The 19,153-nt window shown below is 40.5% G+C and overlaps 1 protein-coding gene across 2 annotated transcripts in view; it reads right to left on the minus strand.

Annotated features, from left to right (window-relative positions):
- Window positions 1-16,319: 16,319 nt before the first annotated feature.
- PDGFD (platelet derived growth factor D) overlaps window positions 16,320-19,153 on the minus strand; it is a 237,227-nt gene continuing 234,393 nt past the window's right edge. For both annotated transcript variants that reach the window (XM_079929781.1, XM_079929780.1), the window contains exon 7: window positions 16,320-18,946. In XM_079929781.1, the coding sequence (XP_079785907.1) occupies window positions 18,821-18,946 (126 nt within the window). In that variant the 3' untranslated portion in view covers window positions 16,320-18,820. The remainder of the gene's footprint in view (window positions 18,947-19,153) is intronic.

Genomic DNA, 19,153 nt, shown 5'->3' on the forward strand with positions numbered 1-19,153 from the left:
GCGACATGTTGGGATCTTCTCAGACCGGGGCAGGAACCCGCGTCCCCTGCATCGGCAGGCGGACTCTCAACCACTGCGCCACCAGGGAAGCCCTGGTCTGTGGTATTCTTATCCCACCTCTTACTATCTTCGGCCCATGAAAGGTATGATACTGTCTGCACGTCTGTCAGAGACCTGGATTCCTCCTTGGCTTCGGAACAGAATTGTCATCATAGTTTCCATCCAAAGCCTCTCTTGGGTCAGTCTCCTGACTGGCCTCTTGCTCAGGCGCCTCACTCAGCAACCTTTCCTCAGAGCTCCTTTACTCCCCCCATCCCATACGCTCGTCATCATCACCATCCAATGTGCCAACCCAAAGTTTCACCTGGCCAAAAATATGCATTCTATAAAAATTACATTGACAATAATCTCCCTGTATCTCATCATTTTCATGTGATGAAGCTACCTTTCCTTACTCAATCTTTAAGATTTTCATAAACCCATCTATAACAAAAGAAGTACAAACTATGTTTTAAAAGAGACAAATTTACTTTTTACCAGCAAGTATTTCCTTCTCTGGATAGGACACCTAACACCCGATAACCCAACTTTCCTTAATGGGTTGTCAACTTCCCCACACCTTTGGTCCCTAGCCACTGGCTCTTGCACTTCTCAGGTAAAGTTTATAAATTTATTTATTTTCAGCTGCGTTGTGTCTTCGTTGCTGCCCGCAGGCTTTCTCTAGTTGCGGTGAGCAAGGGCTACTCTTCGTCGTGGTGTGCAGGTTTCTCATTGCGGTGGCTTCTCTTATGGCAGAGCATGGGGTCTAGGCGCAAGGGCTTCAGTAGTTGTGGCACATGAGCTCAGCAGTTGTAGCTTGTGGGCTCTAGAGCGCAGGCTCAGTAGTTGTGGTGCATGGGCTTAGTTGCTCTGTGGCATGTGGGATCTTCCCGGACCAGGGATCGAACCCGTGTCCCTTGCATTGGTAGGCGGATTCTTAACCACTGTGCCACCAGGGAAGTCCCCTCAGATAAAGTTTAACACAACCATTAGCCTTTCTACAAATTAAATGCTTAGTCTTGGCCGTTCGGGGGATAATTCCAAATTAATATATAATTTTTGAAAAATTGAATATTTATCCTTTCAGAGCATTTTACGGCATGTTTACATGAAAAAAAGATTGGTTGACTATGAAAATACTGACAGTTTAACACAACTGCATTTGATCAGCAATACAGAAACACACTGTAATCTTATAGATATAGTCTATCTGGAGAGATAAGCTTGCTTTGTGCTTTATAGAAAGCTGACCATTTTATTTTCCCTAAAATTATGAGCACTATCTCACAGAAAAATTGCAACACTTTGTACAAGATGAGTTTTGAAGAAGAAGCACCTTTGAAGCAGTGATGAATCATATAACTGGTAAGAAAAATGATTAAGGACTCAAAAATAATTTAAAAAACTGCTTAAGCCTAGTAGTTCTCAAGAGAGGTTTGTTTTGTCAGACAAATAAACAACTTCAGCATTCAGCGTTATTCTTCCAATTTCTATAGGTGACTTTGAACATTTACCTTAATAGCTTTTCCCAAGTAGATGATGAGCCTCACCCTGGCCTGTGAAGTCAGATCTCTCTCTCCCTCTCTCTCTCTCTCTCTCTCTCTCTCTCTCTCTCTCTCTCTCACACACACACACACACACACACACATTACAAAACAAACAAACAAACAAAACAAGAACTCTAGCACATAAGCCACCAGATTCCCAAGACTTGACTTTTCCAACTTTCTTTCTTCTCATGACCTGCAAGTCCCACTTCCTGGCATTCAGCTCCATTACTTCATGAGGTCCCTGGCACATAATTTTGCAGAAGCTTTCTGGCTTTTGTGATTTCCAGTTCTGATGTAGAATTGTAGTCCATGCACATGTTCAGACAATGAATTCAACTTACAAATTTTAAAGTAAGCCTGCAGAATAAATTTGTACAGTACCCACACAGTAAGGGCATGTTCTGGGTGGGTCACATATAAGACCCGAACTCAGATCTTCTATGGCCCTCAGGTCCCACTCTGACCTTTACCTCCTGTCTAACTTTAAGCTAGTCAATTAATCCCTCTGTTAAATGTGATTTTTGTTCAATGCAAAGGAGAGAAAAATTCAATGTCTCTAAATGCCAAGACCAGTTCTGCCACAAAGTGACTAGTGAGAACCGCAGTAAGTTGTTAAATACTGTAAGGGCTCTCATTTTGTTGGGATGTTGTTTGTTATACATAGTCATGTAGAGATATACATTTTTTGATGAGCTTATAAACTTCAGAAAATATGGTTAGTTAAAACCTTGATTTTATTTATCTCTGTAAAAGTCCTTATAACATGAAAAGAAAAAAAAGCAAGGAATTGTATTACAGAATTTATGGTTTAGCACAATTGAATCCTAAATGCAACATATCTATACTAATTTTTGACAGCACTTTATTGAGAATTTCTAGACTATAAGGGTTTAAGCTGGGTTTATCCAACCCTCTTTAATTTTTATTATTCCTGTGACATTGTTAGGTCACTGAAATATCAATTAACCAGGGAATATACTGCTATGGTTCTTTGATTTTTCTGGTCAATAACTAAAAAATGGTTTTTGTTTTTTATTGAAATTCTTACTAAAATTCCCATGTTTCTGATATAATACAGGACCTTTTACTCAGTATGCAAAAAATAGTGGTTGAGGGCTTGCTCTCCTATGGGCCAGGCAGAGTGCTAAGCACTGGAGACACAGACCCAGGAGACTTGTCCAACTGGCAGTCAGCCAGGACAACTTGTCACTGTGCAGGGGGCTACAGGGTCAGAGCTATGTGACCTCCAGGGCCTGTCAGGGGATCCCAGAGGAGCAGGAGGTGTCTGCTCATTCTGGGAACTGGAATGGATGAGACTCTTAGTAAAGAAGAGCCCTCCAAAGATAGGAAAATGCCATGTATGAGGTAGAATTGTATTCAGGGAATAACTCAGCATGTTCAGAGTGTGATAAGAGTGGGAAATGGTGAGAGGTGAGAATGGAGCGTTATGCTAAAGAGTCTACTCTTTTTCCTAAAGCCTGTGGGCATTGGTCCCTGTGTTTTAGGCAAGGAAGTGATATAATCAGATTTGTGTCTTAGAAAGGTCTCTTAGCATGGAGGGAAGACCAAAGCTAGGAGCAAAAGGATGGTTTGGAGGGCGTGGTGGTAATTCAGGCAAATGTCAGGAAAGCCTGCACTGGTCATAGATGGAAAGGAAAAGTAGGATAGGAAAAATCTCCAACAGAGTAATGATTTCTAATGTGGTTCCCATTACCAGCTACATTAGCATCACCTGGGAATTTGTTAAAAATGCAGATGATTGGGTTTCATCCCAGACCTACTGAATCAGAACTCTGGAAGCAGCGTTCATCATTCTGGTTTAACAAGCCTGCCAGGTGATTCTGATGTATCCTACAGTTTGAGAACCACTGCTACAGATGGATTTACAGGATTTGCTAATTGATTTGACTTTAGGAGAAGAGGGGTGTAGAGTGCCTCACAGGTATCTGAGCATCTGGCTCAGTGCTTAGCAAATTGAACCACCAATGACACAGGGCCTCATAATCATTGTCCTCAATATTAGTCAGGATCTTTAGGAGAACTGGCTTAATTTGCAATATATACCTCCTACCACTCTTTCTCAAATGCACCCTAATCAGCCTTTGTCTACAACATTCCATAATGACCTCCAGATGCTGAATGAAATGGTCATTTCTAAATCCTCATCCTGTTTGTCCCTTCAGCATCATTTAACTCAATTGGCCAGCACTTTAAACAATGCTGTTTATTCATCTCCATGACTCCTGTATCAGTGACACTGATGGCTCACTCAAATTAGGATAATTGAAGGAGGGTGTATTTACAAAGAGACTAATTACCGAGATCTGAGTAAGGTGTAGGGAAAGGACAGGTGATAGGGCAGAAACTTGGGGCTGTCAAAAATGGAGCTGTCACAATCATTGAAAAGTTGAAGGCAGAAAAGAAAATTAATTATTGGAACTTCAGAGGAAATAAAATCATGTAGTACAGGCCAGCTGGGGAGGAATTGTGACCTTATGTTGAGGGTCACAACCAGGGTGAAGAACTCTTACAGGAAAGAGATCAGGGGAATACATAACCTAACCCAGAGGTTCTCAAAGTGTGTTTCCCGGATGAGCAGCATGAGTATCTCCTGGGAATGTGAAAATGCAAATCCTTATCTCACCGAAGAATCAGAAACTCAGAGGATGGGGTCCCTCAATCTGTATAAGAATCCCTGCATGTGATTCTGATGCATTCTTAAAGTTGAGAGACACTGATTTAATCTTATGCCTTTTTTTTTTAAGATTTTTTGATGTGGACGATTTTTAAACTCTTTATTGAATTTGTTATAATATTGCTTCCGTTTTATGTTTTGTTTCTTGGCCCCGAGGCATAGTGGGATCTTAACTCCCCGACCAGGGATCGAACCCACACCCCCTGCATTGGAAGGTGAAGTCTTAACCACTGGACCACCAGGGGAGTCCCTTATTCCTTTCTTTTTAATCCCCTATTAATGCTCCTTCCCAAGAACCGAACCCAACCAGAAGCTGGAGGGAACCGGAGTCAATTCCTTTAGGATCAGCCTCGTGGGACAGAACCAGTTATAGAATGTTGAAGAGAGAATCTGGAGGTGCAAAGGCAAGGCATACAGCACAGCCCTGCACCCACCAGTTTTCTGTCTTAACATCACTGACTGTTCCTGCTGGTCATTCACTATCCCTTAACCTCTTAATCAAGGATGCACCAGGGGCTTTAGCCTCGTTTCTATTTACTCTCAGTCCCCTTGTGATTTCATCCAATCTTCTGGCTTTAAATGCAATCTCAATCTATATATCACAAACAGCCAAATCACATCTCCAGCCCCAACTCTTTCCCTGAACCTTGGACTAGCAAATCCAACTATTTACTTGATGCCTACATGGATGCTTAATAGGCACCCTTAATTTAACATGTCCAAGATTAAGCTCCAGATCTCCCACAGGCAAACCTCTTCTTCTCACAATATTCCCCATCTCAGTTAATGGAAACTCCATCAGACCTTTCACTCAGCCCCAAACTTTGGAGTCATCCTTAATTTCATCCTTCTTCTAACAACCTGCATCCTATCCATAAAGAAATCTTGACAGTTTTATTTTCCAAATATATCTACGATCTGAGTAATTTTTTACCTTCCCTATTGCTACCAGTGGTCTAGGCCACCATGATCTCTTGCCTGTATTACTGTTGCATTAACCACCTCCAGATTTGTCTCTTGGCCTCTGCCCCTACCCCCTTTCGTCTATTCTATTTTTTTTAACTATTTATTTTATTTATTTTTGGCTGTGTGGGGTCTTAGTTGTGGCACATGGGATCTTTGTTGAATCGTGTGGGCTCTTCATTGTGGTGTACGGACTTCTCTCTAGTTGTGGCATGAGGGTTTTTCTCTTTCTAGTTGTGGCACCTGGGCTCCAGAGCACGTGGGTTCTGTAGTTGTGGCAGGCGGGCTCCAGAGCACATGGGCTCTGTAGTTTGCGGCACGTGGGTTCTCTAGTTGAGGCGCATGAGCTCAGTAGTTGTGGCACGGGCTTAGTTGCTCCACGGCATGTGGGATCTTAGTTCCCTGACCAGGGATCGAACCTGCGTCCCCTGCATTGTAAGGTGGATTCTGTACCACTGGACCACCAAGGAAGTCCTGTCTATTCTTAACATAGCCAGAATTATTTACATCTGAGTCAAAATGTCATTTCTCACCTCAAAATCCTATAGTGACTTCAGGCATCAGCCAAGCTAGGTTATAGCTCAGTATCAGAAGCAGAAATAACAACATCTAATACCACAGATTTTTCTTTCTTTCTAATGTGGGTCACCAGGGGCTCCATGCAACATAGTCACTCAGGGTACCAGGGTGATAGAGGCTCTACCTTGACATACAATTCATCATCACTGCAGCAGTGGGAAGGGGACGGAAAATAGGCAGTGTTTTTTTTGTTTGTTTGTTTTTGCGGTACGCAGGCCTCTCACTGTTGTGGCCTCTCCCATTGCGGAGCACAGTTTCCGGACGCGCAGGCTCAGCAGCCATGGCTCACAAGCCCAGCCGCTCCGCGGCATCTTCCCAGACCGGGGCACGAACCCGTGTCCCCTGCATCGGCAGGCGGACTCCCAACCACTGCGCCACGAGGGAAGCCTTAGGCAGTGGTTTTTAAAGATTCCACTCCCACCCAGAAGTGACACGTTCCACTTCCACTCCCATTTCATTGGCCAAACAAAGGTGCCTTGCTGTGCAACAAACCACTACAAGATCTCAGTGGCATGCAACAACAGGAATAAATGCAGGCTGGCTGGGAGTCAGCTAATATAGACTTGGCTAGGCTGGGTGGCCTGCTTTAAGCTACAAGTCATCTGTGATAGCTTTGTTGAACATGTTTCCCATCTTCCTCCTAGGGTGGTGGGCAGACAGGACATGTTTTTTCATGGTGATGACAGAAGCGCTGACAGAAGCGCAAGAAGGCAAGCGCATCTCAAGCTCTCATTTGCATCATGTCTACTTATATCCTGTTGATGAAAGCAAGTCATGTGACCAAAACCACAGCCAACAGGTAGAGAAGTATACTCTGTGTACAGAGAAGCCAGGGCACGGGTGTGGATACAAAGGAGTGAAGACTTGGGGCAAATGACAGAATCTGTCACACATAGCCATATCTGGCTTTAAAGGAACAGGGAAATATAATCCTCCTTGTGTGCCTAGAAGGATGATTGAAAACATTTGTTGAACACCACTAAAAATTTTCAGTGGTATGAGTCAAAGTCCTTACAATGGCTTAAAGGTTTGATGAAATCTGGCTTCTACCAGCTTCCTAACTTCACCTCTACCACTCAATCTAGCTCATGGCATTCCAGCCCCACACCAAGCAAGTTCTTACCTCAGGGCCTTTGCACTTACAATTCATTCTGCCAGGGATACTCTTTTATTAGATATTTGCATGACTTTATCTCTTATGTCCTTTGGGCCTTTACTTTAGATGAACAACTTATCTGACATTGAATTCCCCTCCACTACTGATCCTCTTTCCCTGCTTTTATTTATATGTAGCCATAACGCTTATTTCCTTCTCACATACGCATATACATTTTACTTATTTATCTGTCTCCCCTCACTATAAGCTCCATAAGGACAGGGATTTTGATCTGTTCTGTTCACTATCCCTAGAATCTATAATTGTATCTGGCATATAGACATGTATATATTTAATAACTTTTTGTTAAATACATGAATGACTATCTTGGAAGTTGATATTTTTTGTCATCAGAAACAGTTATTGCCTTTGTATTTCAAAAGTTGACTGAGGGATTCTGCTGCCTTTGTAGCCTCATTCAGCCCAGTCTGACTGATGGCCCCTCCACATTTACCACAATCTCCTCTCCTGGCAATATCGTTTGGCAAAGGCAACTTTAGAGAACAAATGGGAAACTTCACAAGAAGCCAGGATCTTGTTGCTAACATCATCCTCTAAAGTCAGTGGTTCTCACATGGAGATAAATTTTTCCCTCTGAGGGACATTTGGCAAAATCTGGAGACATTTTTGATTGCCACTAATGGGGGAAAAGTGCTGCTGGCCTCTAGTAAGTAGAGACCAAGAATGATGCTAAATAACCTGCAATGCATGGGACAGCCCCCACCCCCAGCCCCCACATCAAAGATTATCCGGCCCCAAGTGTCAATAGCTCTGAACTTGAGAAACCCTGACCCGGTCACCTTGGGTCTGAAAGTTGCTTCAGATAATCAATGTTTTTCTACCTATCAGTTTTAGACTGTCAGTACCACAAGGGCAACAGTTGAAATTGTATTATTCACTGGTACATTCCTAGCAGTGTATACAGCGTCTGAAATACAGTAGCTTCTCAAAAAATAATTGTTGAATGAGTTAATGAAAAAAGGCATCATATTAAAACACTAGATATATTCTAGACACAGTAAGTACTACAATGATGATTAACCTGTGCCTGGCTTCCTTTACTCTAAGTTCAAATTTAGACCTATAGTATTCACAGCTCTGTGGCTTTTAGCCCATTTTCAACATCTATGAGAAGAAAAAGGAAAGTCATATTAGTCCCAGTCTTGTGCAAAAGCTTATATATTTTGTTAAAATGTCTGCTGAAGTGACGTTTCCTCCTATGGATGAAACGGAATGACTTTAGTTACTGTAGAACCTAGGGGTGAGCTTGAGGTATTGGAATTCAGAGAATTATTTTTAGTTTGTTTTTGAATCCATTTTGGGGTAAATAGTTGACCAAAATATTTCCCCTTTTTTTTTTTTCAATTTATACACTTGCTGATTTGGTCCAGGCTTTTCTCCACTGCAGGCTTCAGATGAGTGGCAGATGTATTTCTCTGCAAAACTAATTTGTCAATCTGCGTACCATTTCTTCTCAGAGCTTTATACTCAAGTGTCTCCATTTAGGCATGTGCATATACAGGGACAATTAGTTTATCACACCAACCTTCAGTTTTTACTTATGTAAAAACCAAGATCTATTTGGTGTTCAGATAAGATTTGCTTGGGGAAAAAATCAGTTTGTTTTTTGTTAAACAAAATGAGGGTTTCAGGGAATAACCAAGGTGATTTACTCCTACATATTGAGAGCACACTTTGCCCAGAGACACAGAAATGAACTTAAAAAAATAATCTCAAGCCCCGAATCTAGAGTTTAGTAAAAGACTGTGAGTTTGAAGGAAAATACTGCGTCTTCCATCCCCCAACCCTCCTTTTATCAATATCTTCCCCATTGAGTTAAAAGATTCTAACATTTACCTGGAAGTCCTGGATCCCTGGAGACATCCTAGACTCCTCTGTTTCCCTTATACCTATATTTAAAGCTTTGCTTTTCAAATATGTCCTGAAACTGTCTGCTTCTCACTTCTCTACTTCAGCCTCCCTAGATGGAGCCTCCTACCCCTCTTGAGCCTGTTTCCATAAATGGTCTTCTATCACCTTCAACTCTTGTTTTCCTACGATCAACTTTCTACACAGTGAGAGATCTTTTCCTAACTTGTCATATTATTTCACTTCCCTCCTCAAAACCCTCTAAGGACTTCCCAATGTACTCAGAATAGAAACTCCTTACCATGACCTTCAAGACCCCATATGAATTGCCCTGCCTACTTCTTTCACCTCTGGTGTCTTACAGCTGAGTTCCTTGCTCACCTGACCCTAGCCCTCTCCCTGTTCCTCACATGTTCCCTAGCTTGTTTCTGCCCCAGAGTTGCAAGTACTATTCCCTTTGCCTAGAATCCTATTCTCCAAGATATTTCTACCCATTATTTCCTCACCTCCTTTAGGTCTCAGCAAAAATGTCACCTCCTTAAAACAGAGACCTTCCTTTGCCTAACTTGCTTTGTTTGTCTTATAGCACTTGTTATATGAAATTATATATGTGTTTATTTTCTGTTTCTACCTTGGTGCAAATTCACTGAGAGCTAGAACATTGTGTTGTTCTTTATCCCTGGTGCCTAGAATTGTGCCTACCTTATAGTAGATGCTCAATTATGATTAATTAAATGAATGAAGCTGGATCAGAATGTTCAGTGACGACCTCAAGGTCCATGTTTGGAATTGTAATTGGGACGACTTTATGAAGAAATTATTTAGTTTTCCTCCTGTCCAATGAGTTGGACAGATAGTGTTGCAATGTGATTAAGGATGTGGGTTGCAGAGGAACTGCCTGGAGTTTACTACTTGCTGACCTTGGGTAATTTACTTAAACTCTCCATGCTTTACTTTTTCATCTTTATAAAACATAACAGGCATAATAACATTGCTTTATAATAAAAATGTTGCATGCATTAATTTTTTAATTTCACAAGACCCATTTATCATTGGGTTATTATGAGAATTAAGCAAATACATGTAAGCATCAGAAAAATTCCTAGCACATTGTAAACACTCCATAAATGGGCACTGATATTACAGTTAATATCCATTATTTGCAGCTTGTGTATTTTCAAATTTGCCCACTCCCTAAAATTTATATGTAACTCCAAAATTAATACACAAAGTATTTTTGTCGTCATTTGCAGACGTGCAGAGTGGTGAAAAATTTGAGCTGTCCAACACATGTTCCCAGCTGAGGCCAAACAAGGCAACACACTGCCCTCTTGTTTCAGCTCTCATCCTGTAAACAAGTGTCCTTTTAGTAACATGCTTTGCATTTTTGTGCTGATTTTGGCATCTAAAATAGCCCCAAAGTGTAGCTGAAGCTCTGTCTGGTGTTCCCAAGCACAGGAAGGCTGTGATGCACCTTATGGTGAAAATATGTGTTAGACAAGCTTCATTTAGGCATGAATTATAGTGCTGTTGGCTGTGAGTTCAATGTTAATGGATCAATAATATTTATTAAAATAAGGTTTCCTTAATCATAAACACACATAAAACAAGGTTATGCATCTATCAGTTGATGAAAAAGTAGTGACTAGAGGCTCCTAGGAACCTAAGCCTGTATTTCCCTTCAGAGCTGTGATTCAGTATTTGCTAACTCAGTGTTCATGGTGATAAGGACCAACTGTTTCTCCTTCCACTCACTAATCAAGCTCTCCAGCAGGTAATTTTCATTCAAAACTTCCATTTCATCACAACTCTTCCCTCCACAATACTTCACCATCTGACTCACACCTCAACCACTTGATATTCTTAGAGAACCCAAGAGAGGGATTTGTCCAGACATCAAGACCCAGAGGAATGAGGGACTCTCTCAGGACCCTCAGCTAGCTTCTCTATGTTGGTGTCATTTTTCCCTCTCTCCCTTTGTAGTATGACTTTTTATGGTCTTTTTGGTCTATGTGGAGGGAGTATGGCTGCCAATAGCCATTGATTTTTACATTCCACCTTCCAAATAACCAAAGAGAGACTGTCTGGATCTCTTCTCAGTTTCCTATATCCTGAGAAAGACTTAGATCCCTGCTTGGATCAAGTGCCACAACCCTAGATATTCAGCTGAGATGTGTGTGTGTGTGTGTGTGTGTGTGTGTGTGTGTGTGTGTGTGTTGCTGTGAAGTGTTATTGTGGCTGCAACATTGTGGGTGATGTCTAGAGTCTAGAGCTGCATTGTCTGATACTGTAGCCACTAGTCACATGTGGCTATTTACCTTTAAATGTAAATTAATTAAAATTGAGTACAATTAAAATGTCTTCAGCCCTACAGTCACATTTCAAGTGCTCAACAGCCTCATGTAGCTAGTGGCTACAGTACTGGACAGTGCAGATATAGAACACTTGCATCATCACAAATTTCTATTGCACAGTGCCACTATAGATAAAGTGGGTTTTCCCAGAAAGGGAGTGGAGGTAGGGGTGTTTCTGGGCAGTTAAATCAGTAGGTTTCTCCTACATCTTCTCTGCAATACTTGATAAAACTTGCCCAGTCCCTTTGGAACAATTTCCTCCTCTGGCAGCCGGGATATTTTTATACTCTTGCAATTGCCCTGTGATCCCTTTTCTCCTCAATCTTCACCCTCCTCTAAGTGACTCAACCATCCCTGTGGCTTCTAATAGCTACATGTGGATGACTCTTAAATTTATGTATTATTCCCAGACCCCTCTTCTGAGCTTGAGACCCACTGACCTAACTGCCTACTTCGTATCTTCAACTGGATATGTCAAAGACCATTTGGCATTAATATCTTACATTGAATTCTTGATATACAAATCTCCTCCTCTTCCCCTGTCTCCAGTCTCAACAAATGGCATCTCTATCGGCCTAGTTTGTTATGCCAGAAGCCTTGGAAAAATCCTTGACATCTTCCTTCACTTCTCTCTCCACACCCAATCCATCACCGACTGGTTGATTAAACATTCAAAATATTTCTCTAATCTAGTCACCCTTTTTTTTTTTTCATTTCTAATGCCACATTCTCCTTCTACTTTTCCCCTGGTTAATATTTATTTAATATTTATTCAATTTTCTGTTTCTGCTTCGATGTCATTTTCTTAAGGAATCCCTTCCTGCACCTGATCTAAATTCTACCTTTTAACGTCATCCCATATTATGCTTTTCTTTCCACACATATAATAAATTATTTACTTTTTTGTTTAATAGCTACCCTTCCTTATCTAGTTTGATAAGAGCAGGAAACATGGCTGTTTTATTGTTCTCTAAATCTGTTATGTCTCGCACTTAATGAGGGCTAGTTGGCCCTTGGTTAGTATTTATCAAATTTTTGGAACATATATTTGTGAGCCTTGTGAATTCCTCTTTTTTCTTCTTCTCTGTGGTCATGGATGTCCTTTAGGTTCTGTTCTTTATCTTCTCGTGATTTCAGCCTTGCCACTCTAAGGATGTCTCCCAGTAAACATTACAAGCCCTGGCTTTTCTGGGAGACATGATCACTTCTCTCAAAATTACCCTCTCTTCCTGCCTCCCCAGTTTTCTGAGAATACTCTCAAAATTCCAACCCACATACTTCTCTCCTCCAGGACACCCCCAAGCCTGCATTGCCCTCCCCATTCAGCCATTACGACTGTTGAATCCTCTTGTTAACGTCTTTTGCGGTTGGTTAGTCTTAGTCTAGGCAAACAGCACCTCCTAGAGATTTTTAACGCACAGCCTGCACAACCACAGGGGATCTACATGCCTTCCCGTCTCTGAGGTCTCACTTTTGTCCTTATTGTCTCACCCCTAGTGTTGTCAAACCCAAGTGTGTGTGCCTAACACACAGTCAGACCAAACAAACCAAAATGTAGGAGTTTGGAGCCAAGAAAAGATTATTTGTTGTAGGGCCATGAAAGGAGAATGGGGCGGCTCATGCTCAAAAGACCTGAACTCTCTGATGGGTTTCAGGGAAGAAGTTTTTATAGGCAAAATTTGGGAGGAGGACAGCAGGGTGTGTGTGACTCTCCTCTGACTGGTTGGTGGTGAGGTAACAGGGTGGTGTTCCAGGAATCTCAATCATCAGCCTTCTGGTTCCAACCAGTCTGGGGTCCAAGAGCTTGTGCTCAGCCTGAAGTCCTCTTCCATGTGGGCTGGAGCCTTAGTTCCTGTAGAAGAACTCAGAGATGTGTATCAAACTGTTATGCACATCCATCCCTCCAGGAGGAACTAGGACCAGGACCCATCCCTGCACTATTGTTTCTGCATCCTCTCACTCCCCTAATTAGTAACTGTTTGAATCTGCCCTTTGGAACTCAAAGAAGGTCTAGGAGGTGAAAGCCATTTTCCTATAAACAAGAAATGGGGGACACAGAGAGTGCTTTTTACCTGGGTGAGGGGCACCACAGGGTCCTGCTCAGTTTCAATCCCCCCTTTTCTTTGATACTTCTCAACCTTGAGGGGTGGCAGAAGAACTCGGTTTTAGGGGGACTTGGTTTCACTACAACTTTAAGAGTTTCATAATTTGTATCCCTACCTCTGTCCTTCCTGCAGACTGCCACTTTCCAAAATACAGAATTGCAGAATTGTTCTGTTGGAAGGACCTGTAGAACATCTTATCCTTCTAATTTGTAAATGAGGAAACATAGGTCCAGAAAGTGGCAGACTTGTTACTATACCCAAGGCCTTCTAACTTTGTCTCTGATGCATTATGACACTTGCAGCCCCCACTATGCTCAGAAGCCCCCATGGCTTCCTCTACCATGTGTAAAAGACAAAGCTCTTTGTTAACCAGCCACAGAAGACTTTGCATAATCAGGTACTTATCTACCTTTTCAAACATACCACCAATTGTTCCTCTATATAGCTTACTTTCTTTTCTGCCACTTTACTCTCTGGTCTTTGAACTGCCCACATTTACCTTATGCATTTTTGCTGGGGGATCTTTAGGTTTTTTGTCGCTGTTGTTTATCTCACCTAGAACATCTTTCTCTAGTTTTATCCCCTGTTGTGGATCTTGCATTTTAAAATTCAAAGCATACATGCATTTTAAAACATTTTGTTGTTGAATGAATATATGAAACATTTAGCCAGTTTTCCTCATATTGCCTATGGCTAAATTCCTTTTGATAGAAGTCAATAACATTCACCACCATATTTTGAAGTTTACACAAAAAATGGACAATATTGGGAAATATTTATTTGACGTGTTCAACTCTCAAAATTCAGTGATTTCTTAACATTTGGCAGTTTTAACCTACTAATTGCTCAATTGGTAAACCATGCATTTGACCTCCTGATCTCCTTAAGTGACCCCATCTCCTGTGCCTTCCCAAAGTACACATTGCTCCTGACTTTCTCTGACTTGAAGTCTGGTGGGTAGAGACTGGTGAGAAAGAGGAGCAATGAGGAAGTCACAAGGAGAAAAGGAAAGGCTAGAAGATACTTGAAGAGAATGAATTTGTAATATTGCCTCAATCAAAGATAGAGATTAGAGAATATGACACAGAGACCTGAATTCTTAAAAGAGAATTTGTATTACAGTCATTATTTAAAATATAACTTGAACCCAAGAGTGATTTTAACATTTGGTTTCTGGCCACTAAGCCTGGAAACCAGTATTCAACAGTTTAAAATAATTAGAAAATCAAATGGCTTTATTAGAAAATGAAGATTTCTTGGCCCATAACTTGCTGCACTGAATATATTAGCCTTTATTATGGACTCAGCTCCCCTCTGTTCTAATGCAATCTACTAAAGAATTTTTAGAGATCTCTATAGAATTAAAATTTACTTAAAAAAGATAAAAATTAACTTGCAAATTCTGAACTGTAATGTGAACATCAAGCACAAGGTCTTAAATTAAGTGATTAGTTGCTTATCCATTGTTGATAAACTATGATATTCGGGAGATATCCCAGTGTATTATGTTAAGTTCTAAAGGCCTGTGTAGTCTTTGAGTAAGTTGATCATTAAAAAACAACAGAATTTAAGTGAATGTCAATAAAACCAGTGAATTATAAATATTCTCTCTTCTAGCATATTTGATCAGAGCTGTCAATAAATAAAATTGTATTGCCTAGAATTTCAGGCATGAATACTAATCTATGAATTTAATTTAATGTTCTATCAGAGGACCCTAGGAGAATATGAAAACTTTGGACATCTGTTGAGTTACTAATATAAAACTGGACACATGCACCTTTCAGGAAATAAAATGAAATTCTTAATGTATTTGCATTAAAATACTGTTTATATATATATGGCTAGCATGATTTTTGTACATGAAAATCCCGGTTAGCTAAATAAACTACTCTACATCCTTCCCCGTTTTTCCTCATACTTTGACTCACACACTAGCTGGTATTTCCGATAGTAAAATTGATTCTTGCCACAGAATACATGTCTCTACTCCCTTTCCCCAAACTCAAAACCACTAAACTAAATAAAGTGGCAGAGTTTCATCCAACCCTGTGCCGCTGTCATCCTGTCTCCAGTGGGATGATGATGAAGACTGAGCTAGGAGCAAAAGCAAAATTTCTTGCAGAGAGAAGAGCTCTCTTCAGTTTTTGCGCCCCCACTCTCACCGCCCCTGCCCCCCACCAACACGTCACACACCAAACTCTATAGGAGTGTAGCCCCTAAACTGGTCCAGAAAGTGGCAGACTTGTCACTATACCCAAGGCCTTCTAGCTTTCTCTCTGATGCACTATGATACTTGCAGCCCCCCACCTGCTGGGAGGAAAAGTCTCCAACTCCCACAGATCACTTCCCAGGAATCCTTACAAATGCTACCAGATTGATCATCTGCCTTCACATGATTTGAGATGGTTCGTAATTTACTGTCCAGCTGAAAGCACTCGTGTTATGAAGGAAAACTACATATGATCTTTAAATCTATTATTTTAAAATATTTTTGGTCACTTTAATGTACGCTTTAGGTTCAGGCATTATTTGGGGGGGTTTGTTTCCAAATAATGAAATAAAGTATTGATTATAAACAACTGAGCTGATAACACTTGCCCACCAGCTGGGGTGTCCATCTAGAGGGGAAAAGGTGTGAGGGTGGACATAATGTTATTGATTCCAGGTCCGCAAGGAGAGAGAGGCTGTGTACTCTCCAAAGTAAGGAATGTCAGAGGAGAATATCTTTCATTAAAAGGCCTGCAGGGAACAAACAGTCAAACAAAGAAGCAACAACAGCAGCAAGAAAACAACAAAACCCAAGTCCCACTTAATTTCCGGTTTCCGGTGGCTTCAGGAAGGGACAAAGTAAAAGCCTGTTTTCAGGGAACAACATTCTAAAATACTGTTTATTTTAGAAAAACCAGGCCTGCAGAAATCACCCAATCTTGTCACTCCAAGCAGCTGCATGTGTTTGGGGAAGTAAGTTTGTAACATTGTGCACCTTTTAAAACTGCAGTTGAGTACTAAATAATGGAGTAGTTTTGTTCGTAAGCAATATTTATTTTTCATGAAGATAGGAGGCATATTACATTTGTTATAGAAAATGCTACAAGACGAAAAAGCTGCATGTTACTGATATGACAAAAAACATGAAAAATTCTACTTACAAAAGTGCTCTGCCCTATAAGAACATATTGAACAGAAGGCATTATTCCAGGTGTGTGAGCCATGCAGAAATGAGGATGTATTAGGATTTATTTTGAAATGTAATTTGTACGGTGAGCTTTTTATCCCTTTGATGGCAGTGAAACAGATTTATTGGCTACATGTTAGAAGTGCAATAGATAACAGATAACCAAGGGAGAAGTTTTAATAAAACACTCAGGAAAGAAAAAAAGACGTGAGTGAATATGCCTGCTTACATTTCAGCTAATAAATAAAAAGTACAAATGGGGCTTTAACTGAAAACCATCCTGGTCATTGCAACCTGGAAGGTTTATTGAAAACTGGGTAGAACACTCTAATTCTTCATACTTATGGCTGAACCAGCTAGAGTGATATAACACAAATTTGGGTTTTGGTACAGGAAGGCTATGTTTTCATTGGAAACTTGTAAGAGGCATGAAGGGGAAGAGTGGTTCCTGATTACTAGAGGGTCTGCCTCAGCTATTTCTGATTGTGATCTGGGATTTCGGGCAACTCAGCAATAGAGTATTTTTACCAGTCATCCCCCGAGGTAAAAACACTGGTCGCTTTCCGGGAATTTTTGAAGGAACATCTTCAATAAGCATTGGCCTTTCAAAGAGCTGAGCAGAAATGAGCTCCTAAGGATGGTTGAGAACTTGGTCCTGAAAGCACCACGCTCAGAAATCCAAGTATATTTAGGCCACTCCTCTGACACTGGGACTTAATGAGCCCCAGTCACATAGCCCTCACTCAACTTGGCTGTAATCAGTAGGGCCCTGGACTCAGGGAAGAAACTGGCTCTCCTATTTTCTTTCAAGGTGAGAAGAAAATTGTCATTCTCTCTGAGCAGCCCCTGAGCTATCTTGATTTCAGTGTCACTCTCTTAAGAGACTTGCTTTGGAGAATGATGAATCACTTCTTATGCCTGGGGTCAGTCTCTGAGGTCTTAACAGACATTAAGGAGCCGGGGAGGAAAAATTACTCTAAGTACCAATAATAACCCCCAGTGCAAAGACTGCTTCCTATTGTAGAGCAGGGCCGAACTTGTGCACCCACAATTTCCAGTGTGGCTTCTTAGAACAAGCTCCATAGATTTGGAAAGAACCAGAGACCCCAGATCTAATTTCACTTAGGTCAGAAACAGGAATTCATCTGAATTGAATGGTGAGTGAGTACATGATTAGGAATCTACATCAATAAACCTGGGTTGTTTTAATACACAAAAGCTTCTAGGCTATAAATAGTCCATAATGGCTTGCCAAATATAAAATGTCATTGTAAATCCATGTCTGTATATTGAAGAGACAGAAACACAAAAGCAAGATACGTAAAATTAACTGGCATAATTTGGAGAGTATGTATCCATTATTAAATATGGATCCCATTCAAATATTCCATCTGATTCCCAGTTATGTTAATATTTCAATGCTCACTTTTTTGACTTTCAACTGCCCACATTTTTCAATGAACACTATTTTGAAAGGCTCATGCAGAGTCCTCATGCCATTCTCCAAAGGAGTTACTTCCGTGGAGAGGTTTTTGAAAAGAAACAATTCTGCTATAGCTTATAAATTGTCTCTTATAGAACTATAATAATAAACCTTGTGAGAATTTTTTGGAGATAGGTGTTAATGAATTTGCATGTGTCAGCAAGACACATAAAAAAGAAGCCTTAATGGCTTTATTTCTAAAGCACTTATATTATTATGACATGCTTTTGGAGACAGGTAATTATTGTCTATATAGCCAAGTATGTAGTACATCTCGTGAGAAAAATGGTTAGGAATGTGCTTTTCCCAGAAACCATATTTTTTCTTTTTTTATAATTAAGATATATGCATAAGAAAATCTCGTTTATTGGTTTTTAATATACATGGTGCTTTCTTTAAAAGAGCAAGATCCAAAATTGTTTTGTGATTCAAAACTTAAACAAATTCATCTTCCAAATCTTCAAAGACATGTTCCATGTATTTACTATGTCCCTTATTTTGTCAGATTTTAAGGGTCTAGGTAATTAAACCATATGTAAGCTCTGGTGTACCTGGTTATATATACTGAATAAACCATATGATCTATTTACACAGAGACATGGATATATATACATATATATCCTCAGACACTATTATTAAATGCAATCCTATATTCTTGGATATAGAGATTGATGATACACCTTTCTACTCATGGCACTAACAAAGCTAGGTTGAAACTCAGCAGCCACTTGTATTCATTGCTTTGCAAGCTAATAGTAAGTTCGGTTGCTGGTGGGAAAGAGGTCCCTTACCACACCCTCCTTAAAATAAAGGTTCTTTCGTGCTTAATGTAAGTATGTGCACATTCTTTTATCGAGGTGGTCTTGAGCTGCAGATACAGTCGCACCGCTCATGGTGATCTAACTGGATGTCAACGAGAGCCATGTGCTTCGCTCTGCCCCTCCTCTTGAAATGGCCAGGCTCAAACTTTAACACCTAGGACAAAAAGCATTTCCTGTTAGAAAGCACCTGGAGTATAACTCAACTACATACCACTTATTCTCTTTATGACAACTGGTTCTTAAGCCTTTGAGGATCCAATGAAAGCTATATGCTTGCTCTTAGATTGCACACATATAAATATTTTTACAGACAATCATCAACTCCTTAAAGTAATGGAGTTCACTGATCATAGAGTAATGC

This window comes from Stenella coeruleoalba, assembly GCF_951394435.1.
Source record: "Stenella coeruleoalba genome assembly, chromosome: 8".
Classification (NCBI taxonomy): Eukaryota; Metazoa; Chordata; class Mammalia; order Artiodactyla; family Delphinidae; genus Stenella; species Stenella coeruleoalba.